This window comes from Bufo gargarizans, chromosome 9 (assembly GCF_014858855.1).
Source record: "Bufo gargarizans isolate SCDJY-AF-19 chromosome 9, ASM1485885v1, whole genome shotgun sequence".
Taxonomy (NCBI): Eukaryota; Metazoa; Chordata; class Amphibia; order Anura; family Bufonidae; genus Bufo; species Bufo gargarizans.
In genome coordinates this window covers 180,737,796-180,753,441 of record NC_058088.1, presented here as the reverse complement: position 1 = coordinate 180,753,441, position 15,646 = coordinate 180,737,796, and the positions used below count along the sequence as shown (strand labels likewise).

General features: G+C 46.3%; 1 protein-coding gene across 1 annotated transcript in view; it reads left to right on the top strand.

The window, feature by feature from the left end:
• LOC122946851 (torsin-1A-like) overlaps nucleotides 1-8,182 on the top strand; it is a 29,211-nt gene extending 21,029 nt beyond the window's left edge. The window contains exons 4-5 of the mRNA XM_044306710.1: nucleotides 1,731-1,855; nucleotides 6,433-8,182. Of these exons, the coding sequence (XP_044162645.1) occupies nucleotides 1,731-1,855; nucleotides 6,433-6,677 (370 nt within the window). The 3' untranslated portion in view covers nucleotides 6,678-8,182. The remainder of the gene's footprint in view (nucleotides 1-1,730; nucleotides 1,856-6,432) is intronic.
• Nucleotides 8,183-15,646: the final 7,464 nt, after the last annotated feature.

The following is a 15,646-nucleotide window of genomic DNA, read 5'->3' as shown; positions in this document are numbered from 1 at the left end:
CTGAATTCACAGCTACACTACTCAGTATTGATGTATACACTACGTGCAGAATTATTAGGCAAATGAGTATTTTGACCACATCATCCTCTTTATGCATGCTGTCTTACTCCAAGCTGTATAGGCTCGAAAGCCTACTACCAATTAAGCATATTAGGTGATGTGCATCTCTGTAATGAGAAGGGGTGTGGTCTAATGACATCAACACCCTATATCAGGTGTGCATAATTATTAGGCAACTTCCTTTCCTTTGGCAAAATGGGTCAAAAGAAGGACTTGACAGGCTCAGAAAAGTCAAAAATAGTGAGATATCTTGCAGAGGGATGCAGCACTCTTAAAATTGCAAAGCTTCTGAAGCGTGATCATCGAACAATCAAGCGTTTCATTCAAAATAGTCAACAGGGTCGCAAGAAGCGTGTGGAAAAACCAAGGCGCAAAATAACTGCCCATGAACTGAGAAAAGTCAAGCGTGCAGCTGCCAAGATGCCACTTGCCACCAGTTTGGCCATATTTCAGAGCTGCAACATCACTGGAGTGCCCAAAAGCACAAGGTGTGCAATACTCAGAGACATGGCCAAGGTAAGAAAGACTGAAAGACGACCACCACTGAACAAGACACACAAGCTGAAACGTCAAGACTGGGCCAAGAAATATCTCAAGACTGATTTTTCTAAGGTTTTATGGACTGATGAAATGAGAGTGAGTCTTGATGGGCCAGATGGCTGGATTGGTAAAGGGCAGAGAGCTCCAGTCCGACTCAGACGCCAGCAAGGTGGAGGTGGAGTACTGGTTTGGGCTGGTATCATCAAAGATGAGCTTGTGGGGCCTTTTCGGGTTGAGGATGGAGTCAAGCTCAACTCCCAGTCCTACTGCCAGTTTCTGGAAGACACCTTCTTCAAGCAGTGGTACAGGAAGAAGTCTGCATCCTTCAAGAAAAACATGATTTTCATGCAGGACAATGCTCCATCACAAGCGTCCAAGTACTCCACAGCATGGCTGGCAAGAAAGGGTATAAAAGAAGAAAATCTAATGACATGGCCTCCTTGTTCACCTGATCTGAACCCCATTGAGAACCTGTGGTCCATCATCAAATGTGAGATTTACAAGGAGGGAAAACAGTACACCTCTCTGAACAGTGTCTGGGAGGCTGTGGTTGCTGCTGCACGCAATGTTGATGGTGAACAGATCAAAACACTGACAGAATCCATGGATGGCAGGCTTTTGAGTGTCCTTGCAAAGAAAGGTGGCTATATTGGTCACCGGCTTGTTTTTGTTTTGTTTTTGAATATCAGAAATGTATATTTGTGAATGTTGAGATGTTATATTGGTTTCACTGGTAAAAATAAATAATTGAAATGGGTATATATTTGTTTTTTGTTAAGATGCCTAATAATTATGCACAGTAATAGTCACCTGCACACACATATATTCCCCTAAAATAGCTAAAACTAAAAACAAACTAAAAACTACTTCCAAAAATATTCAGCTTTGATATTAATGAGTTTTTTGGGTTCATTGAGAACATGGTTGTTGTTCAATAATAAAATTAATCCTCAAAAATACAACTTGCCTAATAATTCTGCACTCCCTGTAATGCTGATAATTAGGTATGGAGCCTGCGCAGAGGAAAACTGGTTTGTTTGTAGGTCACATGCTCTGTGATACTTGGCCAGATACTCTATAGCCTCTGGAGTATCACAGCAACTTCAGACTTCACGTGTTTTATGTTGCAGTAATGCGGGAGGAGAGAAGATTACAGAGTTGGCCTTGGATTTTTGGAGGAATAAAAAGAAAAGAGAAGACATTAAACTGTCTGATGTGGAAAGCCATTTATCAAAGCATGCCTTCAACAAAAAGGGTAAGTTAGATAACTTGTGTCCGGAGTACTGGGAGGATTCATATAATCCACACTGGGATTTTCTGTAGTTTAAATGGTATTCCAGGATTTTTTTACTGATGGTCTATGCTTATCATAGGCCATCAATATATTAAAGGTGGTTGTCTGGTGCCCACACCCCCACCTTCAATGAGATGAACCCTGCAACCACCAGCTATGTCCAGTACACTGCCCACAGAGCTGTGTAGTCCCAGCGCCAACTTCCGGTTGCAGTAATCAGATATTGATGGTCTATCTCTATATTAGGCATATGTCATTAATATTAGATTGGTGGGGGTCCGACACCTAGCTGTTCGAAGAGCACTGCAGCCACTTCATAGTATATTAAGTATATAGTATATTAAGAATAGCGCCAATGCTTGATATTGCAGCTCAGTCCCATGCACATGAATGGAACTGAGCTACAGAAAGCCCATGTGGCTGATGGATTTGACATCACGGGGCGAGAAAGAGCCCACAGTGGCCCCTTCAAACTGATGATCGGGGTTGCTGGAAGTTGAAACTAGCACCGACTTGATATTGATGACCTATCCTGATGATCAGTTCATGAATATATTGAAGGAGTTGTTGAGGACTTAAAAAAGATGGCTACTTTCTTCCAAAAACAGCACCACGCCTGTCCACAGGTTGTGTGTGTTATGAAGTAATCAATGGTTTGAGCAGCTCTCACCTGCCAGCGATTCCACTATTGAAGCGCGGAACAGCTCCTTCACCCGAATGGGAGCAAATACGAAGGTATAAAAAGAAAGGTTTTGTCCAGCTTGTCTTTGTGGTAATCCAAAAGGCTCTTTATTCTATCATCAGTAAAAACATCCAGGTACAGGAATGCAAGTCTACGCGTTTCGGGCACAATTTAGTCTTAGCCCTTACTCATGACTGTGATGAGTAAGGGCTAAGACTGAATTGTGCCCGAAACGCGTAGACTTGCATTCCTGTACCTGGATGTTTTTACTGATGATAGAATAAAGAGCCTTTTGGATTACCACAAAGACAAGCTGGACAAAACCTTTCTTTTTATACACAGGTTGTGTGTGGTATTATAGCTGAGCCCCACTTCAATGGAACTGAGCTGCAATACCAGATACAACCCATGGACAGGTGTGGAGCTGTTTTTATAACAAAGCAGCCATCTTGGACAATCCATTTAAGCCCCAGCAAACCCATTTAATCCCTTGACAACATACATCGTATATGTATGGCGGATGTCATCTCTTTAAAAGTGGAGCGGGCGCCACAGCTTCCAAGTGCCTGCTGCTTCGTACAGCAGACACCCAGGGCTAATATCTGCAATAACCCCCTTTCCTCATAATAAAAATAAACAATTAAAAATAAACATAATAGATATCACGGCGTTCCAAAATGCCAGAACTAGTAAACTATAAGGCCCCTTTCACATGGACGAGTATTCCACGCGGATGCGATGCGTGAGTTGAACGCATTGCACCCGCACTGAATCCCGACCCATTCATTTCTATAGGGCTGTGCACATGAGCTGTGATTTTCACGCATCACTTGTGCGTTGCGTGAAAATCGCAGCATGCTCCTCTTTGTGCGTTTTTCACGTAACGCAGGCCCCATAGAAATAAATGGGGTTGCGTGAAAATCTCAAGCATCCGCAAGCAAGTGCGGATGCGGTGCGATTTTCACGCACGGTTGCTAGGAGACGATCGGGATGGAGACCCAATCATTATTATTTTCCCTTATAACATGGTTATAAGGGAAAAAATAGCATTCTGAATACAGAATGCATAGTACAATAGCGCTGAAGGGGTTAAAAAAAATCTAAATAAAAATTTAACTCCCCTTAATCCACTTGATCGTGCAGCCCGGCTTCTCTTCTGTCTGTCTTCTTTGCTGTGTGCAGGAAAAGGACCTGTGGTGACGTCACTCCGGTCATCACATGATCCATCCAAAAGATCATGTGACGGACCATGTGATGACCGCAGTGACGTCACCACAGGTCCTTTTCCTGCACACAGCAAAGAAGAAGACAGAAGAGAAGCCGGGCTGTGCGATCAAGTGGATTAAGGTGAGTTAAATTATTTTTAATTTTTTTTAACCCCTCCAGCGCTATTGTACTATGCATTCTGTATTCAGAATGCTATTATTTTCCCTTATAACCATGTTATAAGGGAGAATAATACAATCTACAGAACACCTATCCCAAGCCCGAACTTCTGTGAAGAAGTTCGGGTTTGGGTACCAAACATGCCGATTTTTCTCACGCGCGCGCGCATGTTCCCGCAGCGCACCCGCACCTTTTCCCACAACGCCCTGTGTGAAAGGGGCCTAACTATATTCATCCCATACAGTGAACGGAAAAAAGTCAAAATGGCCGATTTGCAGGTTTTTGTCTATTAACTCCCTTCAAAAAATTTAATAAGGAGTGATCAAAAAGTCATACACACTCCCAGTGGTGTATCTTGGTTTTGTGCTGCCCTAGGCGAGACTAAACTCGGGCACCCCCCTAATATAAATTTGACCCACCCCTTCCTGTCAAGGCCAAACCCCTTCCTCTGTAAACCCCACCCCTTCCTCTTTAAGCCCCACCCTTTCCTAAAAAAAGAATCATCACAAAATGAAGGGCGAGGTGTAGAGAAATCTGTCTATGTGGGGTGTTTAGAGGACCACTCCATTAACAACGTGAAGCAGTGAAGAGGGCCAATGGGGCCCCCACATAAACCAGCCAATCAGGGGCCACGGTTCATATTTCCTGCCCTATTTAAAAAGAAGAAAGCAAGGCACTGATTGGTCACTTTGGACCCTAAATGCCCATCTAGCGTGTATGTGCCCATTACACACAGATGTAGCAGAGCTGAGTTTGTCACTGAGCACTCCTCGCGCACTGCCTGTAGTTTTGCATAGGACTGCACGAACGCCAAGCACTTAATGGAGATTAGTACTCCCCTGCAGACACAAGTTCAGCTCCATCTGCGTTTGACCGGCGCATCAGAGACTGGTGATGGGCACCGGGGTCACTGCTTCAGCACTCCGGGCACTCACCGCTTGAACATCCGCTCCATGTCCTTGATCTGCTTTCTGATGAACTCCTTGAACTCGGTGTACGGGTTGAAGACCCTCATGTGCGGCAGCTCCCGCTCTGCCTCCGCCGGGTCCTCCATCCGCAGGCGCCGGTTCAGCCTGGAGGCCAGCTCGTCCTCAGCCATCGTGTCCCTTCACCGGCTGCAGCCGCCACCTGTCCACCTCACATCAGAAGATGCAGCCGGCACTAGTCATATGACCGCTCCCCCATGTAATGCTGCCCCTGATTGGAGGAGAGAGAGGGGCGGGGACTGTCACTAAGCAAACAAGGCATTTTGCCGCCCCATTGGCAAGTGCCGCCCTAGGCAAATGCCTTGTTTGCCTTGTGATAGATACACCCCTGCACACTCCAAAATGGTATTGGCCAAAATGATCTATCACACAGCTCTGTAGATGGAAATATATATTTTTTTTTATTGAGGTCAGAATATGGAGATGCAAAGAAATTTATTTTTTTTCAGACAAAAGAAAAACGATATAAGGCTCCATTCACACGTCCGCAATGTGTTTTGCGGATACACTGAGCCATGGATCCGCAAAACACGGAAAGCGGCAATGTGCGTTTCGCATTTTGCGGACCGCACATTGCCGGCACTAATAGAATATGCCTGTTCTTGTCCGCAATTGCGGACAAGAATAGGACATGTTCTATTTTTTTGCGGAAACGGAAGCATGGATGCGGAAGTGCGGATCCGCAAATGTGGATGCGGACAGCACATTCCGGCCCCATTGAAAATTAATGGGTCTGCACCCTTTCTGCTAAATTGCGGAACGGATGCGGATCCATTTTGCGGACGTGTGAATGGACCCTAATAAAATGTGGTATTGCTGTAATCATATTGACCCGGAGAATCAAGGGAACAGGTCAGTTTTACCCCATAGGGAACGCTGTAAAAAACAAACCCCATAAAACTAGGGCACAGTTGCATTTTTGTTTCAAATTTCAACCCATCTGGAATTTTATTTCCATCTGCCCATTACATTGTATGCCATATTAAATGGTTCCATTGGAAAGTGCAACTTGTCCAGCAAAAATTAAGTCTTCAAAAATCTAAACAGAAAAGTAAAAAAGCTATGAATCCTGGAAGGCAGGAAGTACAAAAAAATAACAACAAAAAAAAAACAACAACTCAAAAACAGAAAATTGTTTGGTCCTCTAAGTGTTAATATGGAATTTTGGCAAAGACACCATATAGGTCAGGGATGGCCAACCTGCGGCTCTCCAGCTGTTGTGACACTACAATTCCCACCATGCCCTGCTGTAGGCAGTCTGGGCATGCTGGGAGTTGTAGTTTTGCAAAAGCTGGAGAGCCGCAGGCTGGCCATCCCTGATATAGGTGATAACTGCTAGACCACTGAGACCCACACCAATCGCCAGAACTCACTTTATGTTGAAGGATGTCTTGGAGGAATGGGGCCCTATTCCAAGCTTGTCTATAGGGCCCATGCGCACACGTTATTACCCTGGTAAAGCTTCTGTATGTATTTCCTTTTAGGTGGATTCTGGCACTGTAGTCTGATAGACAGAAATCTGATTGACATCTTTGTGCCGTTCCTTCCTTTGGAAGAGGAACACGTAAGGATGTGTGTGAGGGCAGAGCTTCGTCAGCGTGGCAGAACGATAAACGAAGAACTGGTCGCTAAAATCGCTGGAGAAATGTCCTACTACCCTGAGAGGGATAGGGTCTACTCTGTGAAAGGCTGCAAAACAGTGGCCACAAAAATCAGTCTGTTCCTTTAATCCAGGACTTAAGAATGGACCAGCAATATTACATTGGTGCTATCCGACTCTCAGCCCCCCCACTGACCAGCTCTTTGAAGGGACCATAGTGCTCGTTGTTTACTTTGGTCTGTAATGCCAGTTCCATACTTGTAGTGGTTGCATCCATTTTTAACACCTGGATAAGTCCTTCAAGTTTGGAATTTTTGCCTGACAACACACATTAGCCATAACTTTTTTCTACAAGCCTATGTACGTTTTCTTACAAATTTTTTGGGGGTGAGATATAATTTAAAGTTTTTTTTTGGAAGTTCAATATTGATGGGCTATCCTCTGGATGGGTCATCCATATCTGATCAGTGGGGGTTCAACTCCTGGCACTCCCGCCAGCCAGCTGTTTGAAGTGGCCACAGTATACTGCCGTGAGTGCAGCAGCCTCCTCATAGCATGCAAGCACAGCGCCGTACATAGTATGGTGGCTATGCTTGGTATTGCAGCCCAGGCTCATTCACTTGAATGGAACTCAACAGTTATTAGACCACGTGACCGATGATCGTGATGACCCAGGAGTCAGACTCCCACGGATCAGATATTGATGACCTACCCTGAGAATAAGCCTCAAGGCTCCATTCACACGGCTGTATTTACAGTCTGCATCCGTTCCGCATTTTTTCGGGACCGGATGCAGACCCATTCATTCCAATGGCTTCACTATAAATGCTGACAGCGCACTGTGTGCTGTCTGTATCCGTATGTCTGTTCTGTAGCCCTGCAAAAAAATAGAACATGTCCTAGTCTTGTTTGTTTTTCGGACATGGATCCAAAAAAAAACCTGATGCAACACAGACATCATCTATATTTTTTGCGGACTGCAAAATACATACGGTGGTGTGAATGCACCCTTAATATTAAATGTCCAGACAACCACTTTAAAGTTAAATTTATATGGATTTTTATAGAAGAATAAAATAAAATTCTCCCATTTCAATTTGGGAATATCAAATAGTATGTTCTTTACCTTTAGATTATTTTTATTTAATGAAAAATATTTTATAAAAAAAAAGTCGTTTTTTTTTGTCTTTTGCGTCACTGTTTTATTTTTTTATTATTTCTATTACTATTTTTATTTAGTTTATGAGACTTTTACACTTTGTAAACTTTTTTGCTTTTTATTAGTCACGTGTAATGTCATATGGCTATATAACATGATGCTACTTACTGTGTGTATATATTTCCCTAACAGGGGCTTATAAGTGCAGTTCTGGGGACCATAGTTAGGCCCCGGACTCACAGTATAAAACCGTCAGTCATAGGCATCAGTAAGGTGAAAAAACGAGCCCCCTCTGTTTGTGAGCACCCGATCTGCATTAACCTGACAGTAAGGTAAAAAATAGAGCCCCTCTCTGTGTGTCAGCAACAGATCTGCATTGACGAGGGTGCAGAAATGCTATATGGATGAGATTGGAGTTTTCTCTGATCCTGGCTGTAAAGAAAAAAATAGAAAAATCATGTTCTGACTCACTCACTGTCACGAGGGTGTCAAGAGCCACGTCTGACTCCGTTATACCCGGGGTCAGGAAGTCGCAGCGGGTGGCTGCGCGCTCTATGTCTAAAGATCACGTTGTTTCTTAGTGATTGTTTTCTGTGTTTGCCTTGCAATCCTTTTTGTCTCACTCAGGGATCCGTAGCTTCTCCTCCTCAGCTGTTTCTTGTCTGCCACTCCCAACCTCCTTATATTCTCCTCTCACACTTCTCTAGTTGCCAGATATAGAGCTTCCTGCCTGGACATCTATACTGACCCACTGGAGCTGTGAATCCTGGTTGTTGTTCCAGAGTGCTTCCCTCCGGATCCCTGTTGGGCTTTTTGTTGTCTCCTGTGGTCGCCCACCTGGGATTATATGTTTAGTCTGTATTGTCTGTCCTCCCCTTGGTGTTTTCCTTTAGAGCTAGTGGTGCGGACTAGTGTTCCCACCGCCCTGTTCACTATCTAGGGCTCATCTTAGGGAAAGCCAGGGTTTTAGGCACGTGATCGGCGTACGGGTGAGGAACCCGTCTAGGGACGTCAGGGCAGCCAGGTGCCAGCCGCAAGGTGAGTCAGGGGTCACCACCTTCCCTCTCACTTGGGCAGGGCCTTCCTCTTTCCCTCCCTCTGTGTCACGTATGTGATAGTCACGCCGATCGTGATACTCACATGCTTCATAAATATGACGCTCATTTTGAACACCATATTTCCAGGAAAATACTATACACGCATTGATAAATCTCCCCCATGCAGCCCTTCATCTCCTGTTTCCCTTCAGTACAGACACCACTAAAAGATATTCGGACAGCACTCCGACAAAATCTATGAAGAATGGTCAGTGCACACCCAATGCAGTCAGGTGCACACCCAGTAGAGCCAGGCCCATTGTGACTCGCAACAAACAAACCAAAAGATGAGGAAGGCAACACACAATCCGGATTGGCAAGTGGAGAAGAAACTTTAATCCATGGTGCATACTTGAAAAAGGCTTGCGTGAGGCTGACACGTTGCACCACGTGATACAATTACTATGGATTAAATTTTTTTCTCCACCTGGCCATCAACATCATATGCTGCCTTTATCTTTTGGACTGTTGTCCACACTGGGGATTCAGTGCATTGTAAATTATTACACAGTTACCATTGAACACAGTGGCAGCTGTAAAATCTCTTGGCACCGAGCTCCCCCTGGTGGTGGCACAGGAAAATGCTGGCCGTCTTTGAACAGGGGGGGGCAAAGTCTTCAGCAATTGGCTAAATAAAATCGGGCCTAATATGGATATTAGGTAAATACAGAGAGTAATGGGACTAGCGACCCCTAGAATATCCTGCATACATACTAGGGGCTTAAATAATCCAGAGGGACACTTCCCTGATCCTGATTCACTTACTGTCATAAGGACCTAGTACTTAGACACCCCCCCCCCCCATTACTTTAGTGGAGAGTTTATGTGACCCTTATGTCATTGGGTAGGTACCTGGGCCAGCCTTGTGTAGGTTTTGATTCAGGATGAAAGACCAGGGAGGTATGGTTGTTAACAGTCCTAAATTTGCTGTAACTGGCGATCCCTTCAAATATTTGTCTTGGGCACTCTCGCCCTATCAGAGGCATGGCAGTTTTCTTTAAATTGTTCCTCACGGTTCACACAGCATCTTGAGGAGTCACAGAGGAGCCTGGCCTGCAGAAAAGGAGCTGTCAGCTAGGAGCAGTGAGTAATTAAAGGGTTCTGACCTGAGGTTTTAGTATTGGAGTCTGGTCTGGGGTCTGGTCTGGTAATTTAAGGTGCTGGGGTCTGTATTTTGAGGTTTGAATTATGTGGTCTGGGGACTGCATAATGAGGTCTGGCTTGAGGTTTCAATATCAGTGTCTGGTCTGTGGTCTGAAATACAGGGATTTCAGTCTGGAATAATTTTGGGTTTGGTCTGGAGTAAAAGAATTATCCAGGCTCCATAAAAACTGTAACTTTAACAGCAAATGCCGTCTAAGACAGTGATCCGTTATGTAAGGTCCTTATGCTGAGGACAATTTACAGGGCATGATTGGAAAGAAATCTATATTACTGGGCCCCTTCACAAGCCATGCACCAACAATATACCGCACGCAGGATAACAAACCACACCCTGTAAAACCTGCAGTGTCCCTGAGAAAAAATACAGAGAGGTGACACAGTGTCAAGTATTAAGGTGTGCACATATTAACCCTGAAGACTCACCCTCTTAAATAAACAGATCACCAGTGCGGCTGTTCTACATGAGCAGACTACCGGATCCTTCATGTACGAGATGCGGGGAGTCGAGGGGGTCGTTGTGCCACATGATATGGGCTTGTCCCACTAAGCAGCCATACTGGGGTCAGATCTGTACTTTCATAAATACGAGGCTGGGAATCCCGGGGATCTGCTCTCCTATAGTGTGTTTGCTTGGCCTCGTGATGGACCTGGTCCCCGCTAGACATGACAGACACCTGCTCCGCCTGCTGATGTTTTACGGCAGGAAGATTATTCTCCTTAACTGGAAGTCACCTAAGACCCCTACTCTCGAACAGTGGATATAACTGATAAATACAGACCTACACATGTATAAGTTAACATATGCTGCTAGAGGAACTCCGGATCGTTTCGAGAAGATTTGGGGTGTTTGGCTCCAGGCACAAAGCACTGTTCAGATATCGGCTTGGGTTGGGCTGGGGGGTGCTCAGGCATGAGTGTGAGTGTAGTCTGGTGATCGCTCAATACTACCTGTGGGGATGCAGCCAGGAATGGACTTCCACATGTGATCTTCTTGGACTTATCCTGTGATCGACTACTGCGACACCAGGGTTGTGTCTTTAATTGATGTCTCATCATGCTTTTGTTTATTTTTCTTTCAGTATCCCAGTTGGGATGCTATTGTATTGTATGCCATTAAAATGTGAAAAATAAATGCCATTGTACTGTAATACTGTGCCACCCGTTATTGATAAACATAAAAACATAGCATAGGAGGAGCCTGACCCCAATCGTGACATGGCACTCCCTAGGCTGGGGACCATCTGCCCCCAGCTCATTACCTTGCGCTGGGCCAGTGATGCCCGCCAGCCACGGCTGTTCCCCCAGGGAGCCGCAGTAACACTGTCTGAACTTTGTCACTGTTCAGGCCCAAAACATTTGGAGGATCTGCAGCGACCAGGCTGCAGGGGTAACACGTGAGCTACGGTGGGTCGATAGGGGTAGTAGTAGTTTTACTCGCAGTTAGCAGCGCTCCCTGAGCCGGCCTGCAGTGAAGGGAAGGACAGCACCAGTTCCTTCAGGGCACACTCTGTTGTCCAGGGACTCCCGCTAGATGGTGTTTGAGGTGCCCTGAGTAGAATGGGTTTTTGATAAGGTGCCTTGGCGGCAGGGTCCCTGGTGTTCGTGACACCAGCACCGTTAGGTGCAAATGAAAAGTAATAAACTGAGTCCAGACCTTGTGTGAAGTTCAACAGCAGCTTTACTTGAACAAACGTTTCTCCAACCGTTTACAGACTTTATCTTGGTTGCTTTAGCATCAACTCTGGCAGGCGAACACACTCAACCATGCTACATCTGTTGCTCTCTGGCTCTGCTGTGCTGACAGGCTCCAATGGAATCTTTGCTTTCTGCTTTAAGCTGCAACTTCTCTCTCTCTCTCTGTAGTCTGACTCTAAATTAATACAAAATAACTTTTCTTCCTGCCTTCAGAGGCTCCAAGCTGTTACCTCCATATCCAGCATAGAGCTGAAGGTGCTCTAGCTGGTCTAGGCAGGACCCGTCCAGCAGGGACGTGGACCTGCTTCCTTCCTTGACAGCAGGTGACTCTCCACTCTCCCTCCTACTAACTAGTCTCTTCCTCTCCTTAGAGAGGGAGAATTAGAATGGGAAGAGGGGTTCCATCCTATGCAACATTAGCACTGCCATGTTTGCTGCCACCTCTGGTGAACCAGGCACATTACATCTGAACATAACCTTTACTTAACCGCCTCCGGACCGCCTAACGCAGATGTGCGGTCCGGAGGCGGCAGCGCTGCGCACAACGACGCATATACGCGTCATCTCGCGAGACGCGAGATGACGCGATATGTGGCCCGCGCATGCGCAGTTCGCGCCGGCATTTCGTCATCAGCTTGCCAGCCAATGATCGCGGCTGGCAAGCTGATGATTTTCAAAAAAGCCAATCACAGAGCCAGATATCAGATCATATTTGTAAATATGATCTGTTATATGGCTGCCTGCTCCTCTGCTGGTTCTTTTCGTCGGTTGGATCCAGCAGAGGAGCAGGCTACACAGTGAGTACACCAAACAGCACACTTTAGCCCCAGATCACCCCCCTGAACCCCAATTAACCCTTTGATCACCCCTTTGTCAATCACTAGTGAAAGGAAAAAAGTGATCAGTGTAAACTGTCACTTTTTTTTTTTCACTGGTATTGACCGTTAGGTTTTAGGTATAGTTTAGGCCCCTTGGTTAGGTAGTTAGCGATCAGTTAGCGCCCAGCCCACCGCACCGCAGTCCGTTATTCGCTGATTAGCGTATCGCTAATCAGCATTTGTACTTTTATAGTATCTGGAAGTGATCAAAACTGATCACGGTCAGATCTATAATAGTACTAGTGTCACTTTAGTTCGCCCTCCACCCAAAACGCAGTGTTTGCCCGATCAGGCCTGATCGCTCGCCCACACCCGCCCCACCGCAGTGACCAAAAAAATTTTTTTTTTGATCACTGCACAATCACTTTACACGCACTGCGGCGATAAAAAAATCAGTTTTGATATTTTTAATCAACCGCAGCGGCCTCCGGTACTTCGCTAGCCTCCCCTTTGTAAGACAGGCTTGCTTTTTTTTTCTTGGGTAGTCTCAGGGAATACCACTAAATTTAGTTGCCCAAAATGTCAAACAGGGGGTATTCCTCTGAAGAGGCCTACAGGCTTCTGACCTAGTCGGATGAGGAGTGGGAACCCTCATCTGATAAATCCAGCGGGTCAGAATATGAACCTGTAGAAAGCAGTGGCTCTCTGACCCAAAGTTCGGACGAGGAGGCTGAGGTCCCTGATACCACCAGGCGTACCCGGCCCCGTGTCGCTAGACCACAGGTTGCGCAGGATCCGCTTCAAGAGCAGCAGAGTGGGGCTGGTGCTGTCGGATTACGTGGTGAGGCATACACCAGCAGCCCAGCCCTCCCTGGACCTAGTACCAGCACTGCCGTACAACCTGGTGAAGTAGCGAGCACCAGAAGGGCAGTTGAAGCTGGTACGGTGGCACGTGCAGTAGTGACCCCGTCGCAGCCACCGCAAAGACGTGCCCGTAGAGCCCCTAGAATCCCAGAGGTGCTGGCAAACCCTGATTGGCAGTCCCCAACTTCAGCCGCACCTGTAGTTTTCCCTTTCACTGCCCAGTCTGGAGTTCGGGTTGAGACAGCTCAGATCGGTTCGGCCCTGGGATTTTTTGAGCTGTTCTTGACTGCGGAGCTTTTAGACATAGTTGTGGCCGAAACAAACAGGTATGCCACACAATTTATCACCGCTAACCCGGGAAGATTTTATGCCCAGTCTTTCCGGTGGAAACCAGTCCAAGTTTCCGAAATTAAAACTTTTCTGGGCCTCCTCCTCAACATGGGCCTGACAAAAAAGCATGAATTGCGGTCATATTGGTCCACGAACCCAATTGATCACATGCCCATGTTCTCTGCTGCTATGTCCAGGGCACGTTTTGAGGCCATCCTGCGTTTCCTGCACTTTAGCGACAACACCGCCTCCCGTCCCAGGGGCCACCCTGCTTTTGACCGGCTCCACAAAATTCGGCCCCTCATAGACCATTTCAACCAGAAATTTGCAGATATTTATACCCCAGAGCAAAACATCTGCGTAGACGAGTCCCTGATACATTTTACCGGGCGCCTTGGCTTCAAACAATACATCCCAAGCAAGCGCGCCCGGTATGGGGTCAAATTGTATAAGCTCTGTGAAAGGGCCACAGGCTATACCCACAAATTTCGGATCTATGAGGGAAAAGATCAGACCCTGGAGCCGGTCGGTTGCCCTGACTACCTGGGGAGCAGTGGGAAGACAGTTTGGGACTTGGTGTCACCCTTATTCGGCAAGGGGTACCATCTTTATGTGGACAATTTTTACACAAGTGTGGCCCTCTTTAGGCATTTGTTTCTAGAACGGATTGGCGCCTGTGGTACCGCGCGAACTAGTCGCGCGGGCTTCCCCCAACGGCTCGTTACCACCCGTCTTGGAAGGGGGCAGAGGGCCGCACTGTGTAACGAAGAACTGCTCGCGGTGAAATGGAGAGACAAGCGTGACGTTTACATGCTCTCCTCCATTCACGCAGACACGACAATACAAATTGAGCGAGCAACCAGAGTCATTGAAAAGCCCCTCTCAGTCCACGACTATAATTTGCTCAAGGGAGGGGTGGACTTCAATGACCAGATGTTGTCTCCGTATTTAGTTTCCCGCAGAACCAGACGCTGGTATAAGAAGGTGTCTGTATATTTAATTCAATTGGCTCTGTACAATAGTTTTGTTCTCTACAGTAAGGCTGGGAGAACTGGATCCTTCCTCAAATTTCAGGAAGAGATCATCGAGAACCTCCTGTACCCAGGAGGTTCCGTGGCCCCATCCACCAGTGTAGTTAGCCGTCTACACAAGCGACATTTCCCCAATGTCGTTCCTGGTACCTCAACCCAACCGTCACCCCGAAAAAGATGTTGTGTCTGTAGCAGGAGTGGAATAAGGCGTGACACCCGCTATTTCTGTCCTGACTACCCTGCCCTATGCTTTGGAGAGTGTTTCCGGAAGTACCACACACAGGTACACTATTAGCATAGGGATCATCTCACCAGGACAGGCACACAGGGCTATTAGGGCCCATTCACTCACTGCTGCTGCAAACGTCTCCTTTCACATGGGACAAAGTGCATAACGCACTTCGCCACATCTTTGGGCGATTTGCGCTTTGCACATTGACCCATGGGGAAGGAGAGGTTTGTTCTATAAAGGTAAAAAAAAAAAAAAAACACCAGTAAGCAAAAAGGTTAATGTTCAGTTAAAAAAGTTAAAGTTTATATGTTCTGTTGCAAAGTTAATAAAATTATTGCGTTGCGGCCTGTTTTTTTTTTTTTACCTTCCAGGTGGACCAACCGATCGATTAGCTGCAGCACCGATGTGCATTCTGACAGAAGCATTGTGCTGCTGTCAGATTACACGCAAGTCGGTGTATGCGGCGCTGCAAGACGGGATTTTCTCCTCTGCAGTAACAGATATGTTTGCCGAGGCATACGAGCTGAGGAGGAGGCGGCGTTCCTATGCTTTGGCAAACACTTTGTATAAAAAAAAAAAAAAAAAAAAAATCCCGGCAATGATTTATTCATCCACATCGATTGATGTGAATGGAGAAATCTGGTTTGCCAGGGCATACGAGCTAAGTGGGTATGGATGTAGGGCGGAGCTCCTATGTCCTGGCAGACG